Source organism: Mya arenaria, chromosome 17 (genome assembly GCF_026914265.1).
Source record: "Mya arenaria isolate MELC-2E11 chromosome 17, ASM2691426v1".
Taxonomy (NCBI): domain Eukaryota; kingdom Metazoa; phylum Mollusca; class Bivalvia; order Myida; family Myidae; genus Mya; species Mya arenaria.
Genome location: NC_069138.1, coordinates 29,229,656 through 29,245,210, shown reverse-complemented (window position 1 = coordinate 29,245,210; position 15,555 = coordinate 29,229,656). Strand labels below are relative to the sequence as shown.

The window sequence follows — 15,555 nt, the reverse complement described above, 5'->3', positions numbered from 1 at the left end:
CTAAAACAGACATAGTCACATGTTTTTGTGTACCATATATATCTAATAAATATAACAAATATCTGTGTATGTCTCGCAATGTTATAACAAGCTCGGTGTATACGCTGTTTAAGTACACTTAAACATGTACTATATTTAGGTATTGGTATATTTGATTAATGATTTGTTGAATTTTGCCTTGCTCACCTTTTTTCACCTTTTTTACGAAATAGCGAATAATTTTAAATCGCCATCTTTCTATTCAAATAGCCGTCACCTTTATGCCCAAAATGCATGTGTTTAAGGATGCACTCTTACTCCCATATAAGATTTACTGCAATTAATAATATTTCTTCAATATTCCCAAAAAGATGAATTGTTGTCGAAAACATTGGTTCTTATGAAGGAAACCGAGTTTAATTTGAAAGATAGGAGCATACAACAAGGTATTTCTTCCTTATAAAACTATAGAAGACAGTAAATATTTTAGCATTCACCAATCATTAATACTTTTGCGTTTTCTGCTATTAAATACACGGTTACAATCTTGTTGTCAGTAATTCATATTTTACAAAATTGCACTATTTAGTAAGTAGTTTAAGGTTTATCAGTCAAAATTTGTGTTTGTTTTTCATGTGTATGTATTGATTTAAAATAAGAGTGCCACTTGAAAATATCAGTAGAATCATAGAGTAAGTATAATTCTGATTTGACAAATGTCAGCTTTATTTTCTTTTTAAATACATCTGAGTATGTTCCTTGCTATTGCTGAGTTGTGTCGCACAATTTAGATTGTTCTGCAATTTCGCTAAATGGAAACACTTTAGTATCACAGAATGTTCCATGTTGAGGGAAACACTGAAAAAGGAACACAAGTATTTGAGTGGATTAAAAATTACAGTTATGATATTATATTGTTGCTAAACGTACATTGTTTTAACAAATTATTTTCAAACGGGAAGGATGAATTGAATGGACCTTTCGTTTTAGCGGAAATAATACAAACAGTAAATTCTTATCAACCCAAACGCTATTATTGAAATGAAACAACATACTAATATTTAGGAAGGTAAACTTATCGCACTAGATATGAAATTAAGAGAAGATGTATTAACCTTAATAAATGTTGACTTCACAAAGATGAACCTGTAATATTTTAAGATTTACATTAGTTTTAAATCCTGGTAGTATAGTATTATAATGACGTAGATTAAATGGTCATTATACTACTTAATCTACTAATAAAATACTTAAATCATATTTACATTTTTATGTGCGTCCATTTTGCACAGTCTAAACTAGTATAACAATCGCCAACGATAATTAACGTTTTTTTTTTATCATTTGCTAGCATAAACCCATGCCTTTTCGGTGAATGCTTTTGTATATCTTCTCTTTTTTAATACATTATATTTAATTGTAATTGTGGTGTTAGTCCATAATTTTTCATCTTCGTATAATAGTTTTGTTGTATATTTAGTTTCCATGTGCTCTTTAAGTCCGCCTGAATGTAAATATATATAAAAAATAATCATACGTCTAGGGCTACTTCAATATTTCGCATTGTGTTAATTGGTTTATTGAAGTATCCGTCTCGGGAGAGGGAGGGGTTTCCTTATTTTTGAATTATTGCTTCAAACTTACAAAAATCAAAGGGGACCTCGTTAGCAATGCAAACACCGACATTCTAGTAAACGTGGGCCATCTTAAAAGGCCATACAAAATTGAAGTTTAAAAGAAAACGTTTAGGAATAGGACTTGAAGTAATTTCAGGACTGATGGAAGGATATGATCGCCGATAAAGAAGACAAAAACTGAGCCTTTTGTCACATTCAGTTATTATGTGTGTTTGAAATGGAAACTTATCCCTACGTAAACATCATGTAAATAATAATAATTGAATTCGTATTTCAATCCTATCCATGATTGTGATAGTATGAACAGAACATTGATTATACAATGCAAACTACTGAGACAAGCCCAGAAGTTTTAGCAAAACTTCTAGGAATTACAACATAATTTATTTGATGAAAATATCAGGTAAAAACAAGCTCCCTGTAATGGATTCTACTTTTTAAGACTGTGATTTACAGTTCTACAACTTTGAATGTCGATATTCGTTGCATTTCAAGTATCATTAATGATCCATTTAATTCAAAGGAATAATTTAATATTGTCTGCAAATAAACTAACATCGAATATTTATATCGTGTTTATTAGCTGATTTAAATCTAACGATTTTTTTCTGCAGAGCTTAGTTAGAACTTGTGAAAACACAGAAATTCACAGCAAAATAAGGCAGTCAGTCACAACCCCTTTATGCATCATCCGGAATAAACAGATATTGACCAGGTACAAATTAAAAGCGCTTCCAAAATAGTAGATTTTTGTGACAATAAGCCCTATACCCGCATGCCATGACAAAAACAACAAGGAAAGGTTGAACAAACTGCATGTAATAATGATTTCACATTGTATGCATGAACGCATGTGCAAATTTAATCCTTTTCATACGTCATGTTACTTAAGTCATTTATTATTAAGATATATTAAGCTTTTTGCAATTCCAAAGGGAAAAAAAGAAAAACGTTGTACAATCAAACAATTTTCTAAATTTAGTTACAACAAGCAAAATAAGGACCAACTTCAGAATTAAATGGACAGAAACCTTAGCAAGCGCAATGGAAACGGAGATGAGTTTGAATGAACAATGAACACAAACCTACGTAGTTTTTATTCCTTTTTGAGGAAAAGAACAACAACATCACTTTTTAGATTCAAACTTTTAGATAATGTTGAATCATAGCCGGAGTGCAAATATTTGCTACAAATATTGCTGAATAAATGCGCTTTTAAACGAATAAGTAATATTTTCACTTGCATGAAAAAACGACAAACAGTTTTTGAAAAATAAAGAATTGATTTTTCAAGGGTTTCGTAGAATAACGAAGGAAATATTGTTTTATGCAGTACAGTGTCATAATAATTAGTTTTATGCACGAGGTTTTCGTGAATTTATGATATTGTCTATTGTTGATTCTACCGGGCGACTTTCTAAATTTTTTCCATTATTATCGGCGTCGGTTCTGAAAACGTGCTTTTGACGAATATAGAAAAACTTAAATTTTCGGCTTTTGAATTACGACGTTATTCTACATAAAGGGATTTAAATACTCGAAATCATTTTTTATCAGCCATCAATAATTATGTGTTTAAGAAAAAATGCACTTAGGGTCAGTTCAAGGCTAACGCGCACGCGCTTGAGAACTTCCAGGAAGCGGGTTCTAGTCTATAAGATGTCACAGCAAACCAACCGGAAGAGGCATTAATGGGAGCCCGTGATTGTAGAAGGTATGGCCTCAAACATAGGCAAAAGTTGGTAAAATTGGCTGACAGTTCTGAACATGGCTGGAAAATTGTTCAGAAGATTCCGACGACGAGAAGAAAATATACAAATCTCAGCTCAAGGCAGACCGCAAGATCAGGTTCGATCTAAGCGTTTCACCCCGTACTCAACGGCTCGGGCGTCCAGGCGTTGGCTTCCAGTGCGGAAAGCCCGGTCATTGGCAATGCGACCACAACGGGGCTTGTTCCGGGGCGGCCCAGGCAGCGGTGCCGGATAATACCAGACAGATAAGTAGCCATTTGCTTTGCTCTCTTAACGCTGATGGCGGAAATGTATGTTCAAGTACTGATTCAGCTTGTAAAAGCGTGCCTATAAGTGAGGCAAGTTCCGACAAAACAGTATGTTCTGATACCGAAACTCCATTTGGTAGATTAAAATCCTGTTACGCACATAGGTCTGAGGCAGGAGCAAATGAGCATGTTTTAGATATTATCCGAAATGAATATAAGATTCCTTTCAAGGACATTCCAGATAACGTTATTTAGGGTAATAACAAATCTGCTGGGGACAACGTAAGTTTCGTTTATAATGAAATTAGCAATCCTTTAGCTAACGAATGTATTAGTGAAGTGACGGGTGCCCAGCTTACGGTAGCATATGGCTAAAACGGTAAAGCTCGTCTTGGATTTGACTGTAGACATATTAATCAGCAATTGCATAAATTCAAATTTTGCTTTGAAAATCAAAAAGTTGCAAAAACAATAATTAAGGAAAGTGATTTTATTTTCACGTTTGATTTAAAATCGGCCTACCACCATACCCATTTGTTACCAGAACATTGCAGATATCTGTGGTTTTCTTGGCAATTTCAAGGAAAATATCGTTACTTTCTAAACAATGTCTTGGCACTCGGACTAAGCACATCTGAGTCTATTTTTTCCAAATGTTTGCGGACTGTTTTGAGCAATGAAAAGCCAAAGGTCACAAGATAATCATGTTTTTAGAAGATGGTCTGGGGGGTGAACAAGATTTGGTTAAAGCGTTTGCTGCCAGTGAGTTCATACACTCGGATTTGTTTAACTTTGGTTTCTTGATTGGTGACAAAAAATCATTGGTCTCCTCGTCAGCCAATTGTTTGGCTTGGTTATTGCTGGGATATGGAAAAGGGTGAGAGTTATGTAACGGACGCAAGACTCGAAAGAGCTTTGGTTTTGTTAAACGAGATTATAGGTCATGTTGTCGCTAGAGGCGTTTTAATTCTTGCCCATAGATTGGCACGAATTGTTGGTCAGATTTGGTCAATGAAAAGTGCTGTAGGCACCCCTGTTATGCTCTAGATGAGCTCTTGTCCTGGAAGGAACATTTAAAATATCTAAATACTGCAAAGTATCTAAATGTTGCAAGTAGAGCAGTATACGACGTAGTGAAAGATGTGCAGGTTTACTGCGAAGCTATGGTGGTTATCTTGAAGGATACGAAGACAGTACGATAGTAAGTTCTTGGCAATTATTTATTGATCTTGAAACCAAATGGGTTCCACGTTTTGACAATGTTCAAGCAGATATATTAAGCAGAAATGGTGATCGTGACAACTGGTCTATTTGTAATCGGATTTTCCGATCGCTGGACGAACTGTGGGGGCCACAGACTGGTGATAGATTTGCCAAATACTATAATGCAAAGTGTTTATGGTTCAAGTCCATTCGGAACTCCTCGGCGGTTTTTTTTTTATCGAAAACAACCTCGGATGTATATGGACGGTTTACATACTCAAAAAGTGGTACGTTTAAGTCAGCTGCAAGTAGATCGCGTAGGAATTTTATTTTGCAGTTAAACTTTATGGCTCAACTCTTAGGAATCTTAATTATGTTTGCAATAATAAACTTCACTGGCAATCAATTTAAACTTAAATAATTATATTAATTATATACAAACACAAGCTAAAACTCTTAATTTAATTAATGATATATTTCAATTTTTTACGAACTACTTCTATTGATGTACCGGCATACATCCGAGGTTGTTTTCGATAAAAATGGCCGAGGAGTTCCGAATGGGTTTAAGTCTAGGTACTGGTGTCCTAGTACTTCCGGTATAGATGTTTTTGCACAGAATTGGACGCATATTATTAATTGGCTTGTTCCGCCTTCCGCATTTATATGCAAAAGTATTCAAAAAATTGAGAAAGAAAAATGTAAATGTACACTGATTGTTCCAATATGGAGAAGCGCTACTGTTTGGTCTTTGCTTTTTGCAGGTAATCGAGATAGCGCGTACTTGGTAACGAGCGTTAAGTTTTTTAAGCGCGGAGTAATGACGAGGTAAAGACAGCATATTTGACATTCCAAAGTGCCCTTTCATTATTGCAATATTCAAGATGAACTTTTACTTGAATGATGTGGATGTAAAGAGAACATTGAAACTAGATATACATCAATACTATTATACGAAAACAAAAACAAACTAAGGATAAACGGATAACAATGACACATAATGTATTCAAAACAGTGGCATTTATTAAGGCACTAAAACATTTATTTCATGGATTTGATTAAAGATAATTTATTGACATTTGTAATGCTATTATTAAAACCTGGCCACGTCATCTTACTATACAAATTTCTTTCCCTCATGCAAATTCGAAATCCCTCATCATACAAAAGTCTTAAAGTATATAACTCGTCAGCTGGAGGTATGGGATGGCTGCCCCATAACTGTCCTCCTGGCGTTTTGGAAATGAAGTGTGTTTCCATGGAAATCTGTTTGACGTCATCAAGAGCCCCGGATGAGATCATCTGTGGAATACTGTACCACTCATCCCCTTCTATGTCAATCTTTAATATGTCGATAGGCCTCTGACACAACAAGATCCAGTGTTTACTTGAACAAATTTCTTTTACGTTTGAAAGGTTCCATCAGAAACAATTATGTATGCATATGGTCGTTGCAAAGTCAGAATTGTTTTCATTGAACTATGCTGCAAGTAAATCGTATAATATTTTCAATTCAGCATTTAAATTTTAGGACTTAACTCTTAGGAATCTTAATTATACATGAAATAACGGGAATCATTCCATTTTGTTTTCTATGGAAAATGGCCGAGGTGTTCCGATTGCCCCTGGTAGTAATGATTTTATAATAACTTCAATATGTGTATTTGAGGTGTATGTCATAACAGTTGAAAGTGTATGATACTTAGTTATTTACATTTGTATGATTTAGCTCCTTTCTAATTACATCCACTGTTTTTATCTGCCACCCTAACTCATTGCGTGTATTTTCTCCACCTAGTCCCCAGTTGTAGAACCAGATTTGGTCTGCCTTCCGAAAGCTCTTCGTTTTCATACTGAAAAAGTGTTATGTAAACATAAAATGTTAGATACATTTCGAGCTTATGCCCTCGCCTCCCCCCAAAAAAACAACAACAACAAAAAAACCACCACCAACAACAACAATAATCACCTACACACCACTGCAGCTAGACATTTACGTATGTTTATATTGTTTTATAGTTCATAAACTCCATAAAATGCAAAGATAATTGAATCAGATGCAATAATGACGTAATAGCGCCGATGTTCTAACTCGGGTCATCAGGGAATTGAATAATGATGTCCAAATTGATGGTATGAGTTACACTGTTAATAGGCGACTGAGTATGAAGACTACATCTGTATTGGCCTCATACCTCACAAAAGCCATGTTCTTTGATATAATATCAAAGATGTCACAAATGTATTATGAAAATGACTCTCTGAGTGATCAATTATACTCTGTGAAAATGTGAACGCTCGAAGCCAGCGTTTTATCATTTATATGTAAGAGGCTAGAGACTACATAGATATATACACATGAGTTAGAACTCGTGTACATGTTTATATGGTATTGGAATCCAATACAATGCACAATACATCGTCATCTGAAAGCAATGACTCAATATCTGCTTATATATGCATTTATAAAGTTATTGAACAAGGGTGTTGATATATTAAAGATGCAATATTACTCCCAAATAAGATTTATCACAATTAATAATATTGTTTAAATATTCAAAAGATGGATTAATAAATAACGAACACAGTGGTTCTTATAATGGATACCCAGTTAATTTGAAAGAAATGTTTATATAACACGTTATTTCTACCTTATGAAATTAAAGTTGACCACAGTAAATAATTTAGCATTTACCAATCATTTAATATTTTTGCGCTTTCTGCTATTAAATACACGGTTAAAATATTCTTATCAGTAATTTATATTTTCCATAAAATCATTATTTAGCAAGAAGTTAAATGTTTATCAGTCAAAATTGATCTTGTTATCCTATTTTACTGGAATTTACGCACAACCAGTAAATTTTGAATTTGAAAGTAAGATTTAATGCGTTGTACACAACGATATCAATTTTATGTAAGTTTTTTGATAAATTTCCTTTTTTTGCTCTTGTTTCATCTGGTGTCAAGTCCCTTTAATGTTTACCTCGGATCAAAGCAGAATACATCACACCCAAACAGTCTGTTGATATCTTCATCGAAGTCAAACTGGTTATTTATTCTGAAATGAAATGTATAATTGAGAAGTGCTTAATTTCAGACACGTTTTACAGTGCTTTTCTTTCATAATCACTTATGTTAATTCTTTGGTTCTAATCCATATTTTCGTAATGTTGTTTGAAACACATTGATTTTAATATTGAAAATAGTCTACGTAAACTTATCATGTACCATAAAAATGCGTGTTTATTGTAAAAACCCCCACAAATAACTATATATAGTTGAAGGAACTGTGCCATATTCTGTTTTTATTTTCTGTTGCATATTTATTTAAAGAAAATTTTACATCAAATTTTCATTTGTGTAAACACGGACACTTTAACAATGTGTTTGTTACTTCCTACTATGTCCATATAGATTGTGTTCAATCGAGAGTGTATTTGCAACAATAATTTAACTGGCGGATTTTCCCGATATTTGTCGAGAGCGCGCAAAGGAATATGGGTAGATAATGTCTTCTGTTTATTTCCCCAATTTTAGCCGGGAAATTCAATTTCAATTTCTTCGCAGTCTTATTGGGTTATTTATAAATACAAAATAAATCTTTGACCATTGACGTTTTTCATTCAAAACATTTCTTTTTTTCTAAATTAATATAAATATAGAACTGGTGGAATTATTTGTTCCTTTCACAGGTAACAATTTCCAATCCATGTTGAAAGGTCCGTGGTATAGATGACGTTGTATTAGGTGTCCAATTATATACGCACCGACCGGAATAATGCTTTCCAAAGTTTCGTTGGGAACATAAAATCAACGTTATTAAATCAAGTAGCTGACTATATAATCATATAACTACATCACTTTATTTAGATTCAAAAGTCAAAAGTTTCGTTCTTTAAGAAATAGAGATGTTTTCTGTTGGGATACAAACAGTCCAAACCCTACCTATCTTCAAAAGTTTTTTTGGTCCCGTCAGATAGTGAGTAGTACGTATGTTTTCCACCAAATATTCATAAGTTCTGTGCCAATATTCACATACGTCTTGAGCCAAAGTTTCTACCGGAGTATTAGGAATTGCGAAAGATTAAACGTTACTTGGACTAACTTATTTCAATTTGTTTTATAAAAGAGGTGTAAAGAAGGTGAGTTATCTGCGATTTGTAACTTGCACATTTTCACATCAATACCTTTGTATTAGTATTTTACAATACGATTTGCCTAACTCAGGACGTTAGTGGGTATGAGATAATTATTGTACCCACCCAAACGAATACACTAGACATGGAGGCTTTGGTTTGTATTGTTCATCAATGCAGATTTCCTTTCCTCCGGCCGACAGACTTCCGACCCGAATCACATCTTTACACAACACTTGTAGACTGTTGATGTACCTGGAAAACAATGTTATCTGTATTGTTTCATCGAATGTCTTCAAGTATTATTTGCATATAATGTTCATGGCTTACATTCGATAATGATACTTCATTTTGTATAGTTTCATTCTGATGTAGTTTGGCTGCTGTAAGCTGATTTGAAATATATTCAATATAGTACGTTTCCTTGTTAGAAACCAGTACTGGTGTCTGATATAGGAAGCTCGAACGCTCTATTGTGTGTGTGCGGGCGGAACCGTATACCACCAAACCAATCCCACCTTTTTATTAATACCATCAAATACAAAAACAAGAGCTGTCACAGAGACAGCGCGCTCGACTATTCCGCCGCTTTTCAATGTAAGGATTGAAAAGTTTTGGCGAAACATGCTTCGATCACTGTAATATTAGATTTCAATGCAATACATGATTGGCTGAGATGTTAACATACATGTGGTTACAAGCAAACTATTAACCAGATTTTCTAAGTCTATTAATAAAGGGAAAACATTTGCAGAATACAGTATACTTACTTGGTTATTCAAGTAGGTTGGGTAGTTGAATACTATTGTATAAAGTCTCAATACAATACATCAAGTAGTTGCTGAGATATATTATCCTATGTGTGCTAACATGGAAGACCTTAACCAGAATTTCTAAGTCGCATGATAAAGGGGCAAAAATTATCTGATATGAAAGATAGATTTATCTTACGTGATTAAATAAGAGGGTTAAATAGTTGGGAGCCTGTGAGTAAAGTTTCAATAAAATACATGATGTATTCGCTGAGGTATTGACTTAAAAGTGGTAACATGCAAAACTGAATAAAAAGGGGGCCATTATTTGAATTGGTTATTGAAGTAGATTAGATGGTTGAGTACCAACATATAAAGTCTCAATGCAATACGTCAAGTAGTTGCTGAGATATAAACCTATGTGTGCTTACATGCAAAACCAAACCTGAATTTCTAAGTCAGATAATATAGGCCCATCATTTTCATTATATTCAAATAAGTGTTGGGAACACATATCTAAACATTTATTGCAATACATGATACATTTGCTGAGATAATGATCTAAAAGTGCTTACATGCAAAACCTTAACCAAGGTGTGATGCCGACGCCGACGCTTGGGTGAGTAGTATAGCTCTCCTTATTCTTCGAATAGTCGAGCTAAAAATGATCAAAGTAAATTTACATCAAACGTTGCTCTGACATATTCTTTAGCTCCGTAATTTCGGGGATAACGAAGTCCTCTGGTGCTCTTGTGACCGGGGAAATCTGTTAACAAACGAAAAGGCATGAAATATAGTGACACAAGCAGCTTTTCTGTCTTGATTTTGCGTGCTATTAATAGCATGGTTTATAATAGGGGTACCCACGATTGTAAGCTGAACAACTAGACAAAAACTAACAAAAAACAAATCATGTCAAGTTTGAGGGCCATGTGTGCAAGCATTGTCAAGTTATCACTCGGACAAACATTTCGCATTCAAGAACACTGTGACCTTTGACCTGGTCACTATAAGGGGTCATCTACTTCTGACGCCCAACCTTTAAGTCAAATTGAGGGCCATGAGTGCAGATAATGTCATGTTATCACTCAGGTAAGCTTTTCACATTTAAAGTCACTGTGACCTTGACCATTAATATAATGACCTCTAAATCTTGAGGAGTCATCTACTGGTCAGGCCAATCTTCTTGTCAAGTGGAGGCCCATGGATTTAGGCATTGGCGACTAATCACTCGGATTACTATTTCGCAATATAAGGTCATTGTGACCTTGACCTTTAACCTGATGGTCTCAAAATACTAGGATTCATCGACTGGTCAGGCCTAGCCTCCAAATTAAGTTTCAGAACCATATGTCGAGGCATTCTCGAGTTATCACTCGGACAAGCATTTTGCATTCAAGGTCACAATAACCTTGACCTCTGAGCCGATGACCTCAAAACATTAGGGTTATCTTATTGTCACGCCCAACTTCCAAGTCAAGTTAAAGGACAATTAGTCCTTGCATTGTCGAGTTACCACTCGAAAAAGCTTTAGACTACCGACCTACCGACCGACCTACCTACCCACCTACCGACCGACATGTGCAATGCAGTATCTCTCCTATTCTTCGAATTCGAGCATAAAAATACACAATACTGCCTTTGTGTACCAGAAGAAGCTTGGCATATTGATACATCACCACGTACATTATAACTGCTTTACAAATCATTTAGATAAAATAATATTTCAACTTACGTCATTTCCAAACTGAAGTAATGTTATTGTCTGAAAATATCCCAATAAAAGATATTGTACAGCAATGACTTACAGGACAACCATTGCAATTCTCCATGGCTTCATATTCACTAAACTCCACCAATATATTACGTTTCGACCAAATGTAAATTAGACCACAACTCCTTCCAGCCGACGAATCACAGAAAATAATAGCTGTTTGATATATCCCGCACAGATGGCTTTTCCCGTGGTTGCACGATATTCACAGTGCCAATCATCTGGACTATTTATATTAGAGAAAGGGACCCTTACTATATCTCTTCGAAATACGAATAACCTTTTTATCAGCATTTCATTTAGTGAATGATTTTCTTTTGTATTTGAAACATCCAGTATTTATTTTAAAACAATTTAAAAGTAGAAAACATCTAATATTTAATTGAAAAATAATAATAAAACTTTTTTTAGGATAAATGTGCATAAAACTAATTATGTGACTTTTATATAATCTGATAAGCATTTCATTAAGTGAATGATACTTTGGTATTAAACACATCTAGTACTTCTTTTAAAACAATTCTTAAAATAACAACATCTAAAATTTATTTAAACATTTTAACATAACTTTTAGGATATTAGGATAAATGTGCATTCAATTAAGTATGTGACTTTTAAAAATATATATTTTACATGATAGTGTTCTATTTTATATACACACATGATACAGCGGAAGTTATACATATATCGATACCTAAATCTTAAAGTTAATCGCGAACGTAATTGCTTTACTATCGATTTATTGTTTGAAGCACACAGCTTTCATGTTCATTGGCATTGCGTATCCTTTTTATACGCGAGGCTCAATTGAAAATGTTTAACTGAATGGTAAAAGTAATGCGTGTGTTTGTTTTTATATGCTTTTTGAAGACTAAATCGCATTGATTTACGTTTAAGAAGATTATGGACGATGACAGGTGTAAATCATAAAACTTTTGAAGTTTTTTTAGACATAGTCGCATGGCATGTGCACCATTTATATCTTACAATTATAACACATATCTGTTACAATTTTGCCTTGCTCATTTTTTCACCGTTTAACGACATATAGAATAATTTCCAATCGCCATCTTCCTATTCAAATAACCGTAACTTTTATGCCCTAAATAAAATGCATGTTTTTAAGGATGCACTCTAACTCTCAAATACGATTTACTACAATTAATAATATTGTTTCTTTTCCAAAAAGATGAATTGTTGTCGAAAACATTGGTTCTTATGAAGGATACCGAGTTTTACTTGAATGAAATGAGCATAAAACACGGTATTTCTACCTCATAAAACTATTAAAGACCACAGTAAATCGTTTAGCATTCACCAATCATTTAATAATTTTGCGCTTTCTGCTATCAAATACACGGTTACAATCTTGTTATCAGTAATTAATATTTTCCATAATTGCATTATTTAGTAAGTCTTCAACAAGGGAGGTAATTACAATGTGGCGACCATTAAAAAAGGAGTTCCATACGGGCATTTTATCTTTGCCCGTGGGCAAGATAAGAATTTCTAGCATGGTTAAATTATTGGATCTACTTATCTGAGGTGGGAGAAAAACAATTGAATTATACGGCAGGAAAATCTCAAAAATAGAAAACTATTTTACACTAGTTGTTTTGAAATTGTTCTAAATAACATTTAATGCCTCTGGTTTGAAGCTGTTTACGTTTCCTTTCAAATCAGACTTTCTCAAATGACAGACGATGGTATGTGTATTTTCATTAAAAACCTTGATCATAGCGCCTTGCTGTTGCTGTGCCAAAATGTCATTTGACGAGATAAAAGGTCACTGTGACCTTGACCTACCATTAATGCCTCAAAATCAATAGGTGGCATCTACTGATCATGACTAAATTGCACTTGTTCTAAATGAATCTTTTTTCAAGTATATATAGTTGTTGCACTGGTAAATAGTTGAACTCTCTCACAGGAGTGACGAAGTCACCCGAATGCCGCCTGGACAGAGGAATTGCAAACTGACATAACATTTTGGATCAAACGAAGTACTAGTTACCCTTTTAAAATTAAACATTACTAGCTAAATCATTTAAAAGACGCATGAATTCATTATAAATTTTTTATGCTGGTGTGACATCAGTGGAGTAGAAAACGGCCGTATTGCACTGGAGGTGAAAACAGATTTCCATAGTTTGCAATATTATATCTTACATAAATATGTTCTTTGTCTATATATAGTCGATCGGTCCGTACAATTTTATGACATCAGCGTATATATGGCCATTGCGGACCTCGCCAAAAATGTTTACGTCATACAACTGGTGAGTTCGGCTTGCTATTTTCACAACACCGAAAATTTGTCGCAAGTAAACATAATTTGCTCATAATTTGTTCAATGAAAACACATCTAAAGCTCTTTAAAAATATTGAATGGTAATATGAAATGTTCGGTATAATAAAAGATAATTTCAGACACCATTTTGGGCCATATGGCATTATAAGGACCAGCCAGTCGATCCCCAAAGGTGAATGGACCTAGGTGTAAGCCGAGGTCCATATACACTTACGGTTGCTGACTGACCGTCCCTTATAATGTCATATGACCTTCAGTGGTGTGTAATATTTCTTAAATATGTATCGCATGTAGATTTATAATATGGTATTTGCAATATAAAAACAGAAATATATATCATGTTATTAGATAAAGCAAAGACAAATAAAAGGACAAGTGGTCAAAAATTGACGAAAGTCTGTGAGATTGCATCTTTAAAGAAAACTAATCGACAGTTTCCTTGTTGCAACCTTTAAATTTCCCTATCGCTGTCTTTTTACTCAATTATAGCACAAGTCGTACACACTGTCGATATCCGTGCAAAAAGGACCAGACAATAACATGTAGATATGAAACTCAGGGCTTCTTCTGCCCATTTTGGGAATAAGACCCTAGACATTTTTGGAATGTTTTCGTCGTGACTATGCCTAAATTGGGAAATTTCACAGTTAAAAGAACAAGCTTTTTAGTCTCCTGCGAATGAGGAAATTAATAAATGTAAGTTTCTTTTTTCCTTTCAAAAAACTTAAAACAGCGGATATATCAAACCTTGGGGTATGAATATATATTGCAAAAATAGCATAACAGATAATATTTCCTACTGATCACTGAATGTGATGAAAATCAATGATATCTGAATTCAATTATCCCCAAAACTTACATTACATATGGGATTTTTTCCTGAATATTTGGAAAATATCATATATTTTGCGTTGGGAATGGGTCCTATAGTCGGCCCCTTGGTACTATAGAAAAAGCCCTGGAACAAGATGCTTGATTCCGTTCATGGAACGTTATGATCGTTGCTTTTCCAGTGTCTCAAAGACAGATTATGGAACTTATTTAACTCATGTTAAAATACCATGCCAAGTACATTGTTTGGTTACACCACTCTAATTTAATAATTGCAAAAGCAGTCATATTGAATGCATTCCGTGTTTGATTTTGCAAGAAAATTGGGTCGAAATTTCGGCCCCATACTCAAATGCCAAAAACATGTTTTACAAAACACATTCATAAATATGTGTGTTGGAACGACGCAAACATTCAACAGAACGCATAATATGAATAGTAGACAATTAATCATGACCTTCTGACCTAAAAATGAATAGGACTCGTTTGCTAGTCTTTTCATCCTGCCTACCAAGTACAAAACCACTAGGCCTAACAATTCTTGAGGTATTAAATGGGCAAAGATTTTCAGCTCGAAGTCATCACGACCTTGACCTTTGACCAACTAACCTAAAACAAAATGGTATATCTTTTAGCTATTAAGCGCAAACAGCAGATAACAATGAATGATTGAAGGTGTGATTACTACAGATATATATGCCACCAATAGTTCAGGGGCGGATCCAGGATTTGACTTTAGATGCTTATAAGGCATAACCTTTTAACTAGTACCCATTCCTCAGAACCGAAATATATATTTGGTTTAAAGTGGTGATCAGGGGTGGGGTACTCCCCAAAGAACTTTTCAACAATATCTAGTCCGAAATGGTGCTTTTTGGGCATATTTGATTACTTTTGATTTTCTGATTTGAAATAAACAAAACTTTGACG

At 34.2% G+C, this 15,555-nt stretch overlaps 1 protein-coding gene across 1 annotated transcript; it reads right to left on the bottom strand.

The window, feature by feature from the left end:
• Nucleotides 1–5,859: 5,859 nt before the first annotated feature.
• LOC128223348 (probable methyltransferase-like protein 24) lies at nt 5,860–15,507 on the bottom strand. Its single transcript, XM_052932627.1, has 5 exons — nt 15,397–15,507; nt 9,084–9,250; nt 7,805–7,879; nt 6,533–6,671; nt 5,860–6,180 (listed from the first exon to the last, which is right to left on the bottom strand). The coding sequence occupies exons 1-5, from the start codon at nt 15,505–15,507 to the stop codon at nt 5,860–5,862; spliced, it is 813 nt and encodes a 270-aa protein (XP_052788587.1).
• Between the last annotated feature and the right edge of the window lie 48 nt (nt 15,508–15,555).

Excerpts from the sequence above, each read along its gene's own strand:
- LOC128223348 (XM_052932627.1), bottom strand. The coding sequence starts at position 15,507 with ATGCCCAAAAAGCACCATTTCGGACTAGATATTGTTGAAAAGTTCTTT. Across the intron at positions 9,251-15,396 it reads ATTTCGGTTCTGAGGAATGG|ACATTCGATGAAACAATACA; the intron begins GTACTAGTTAAA and ends TAATACTTGAAG. Across the intron at positions 6,672-7,804 it reads GTATTCTGCTTTGATCCGAG|TATGAAAACGAAGAGCTTTC; the intron begins GTAAACATTAAA and ends ACACTTTTTCAG.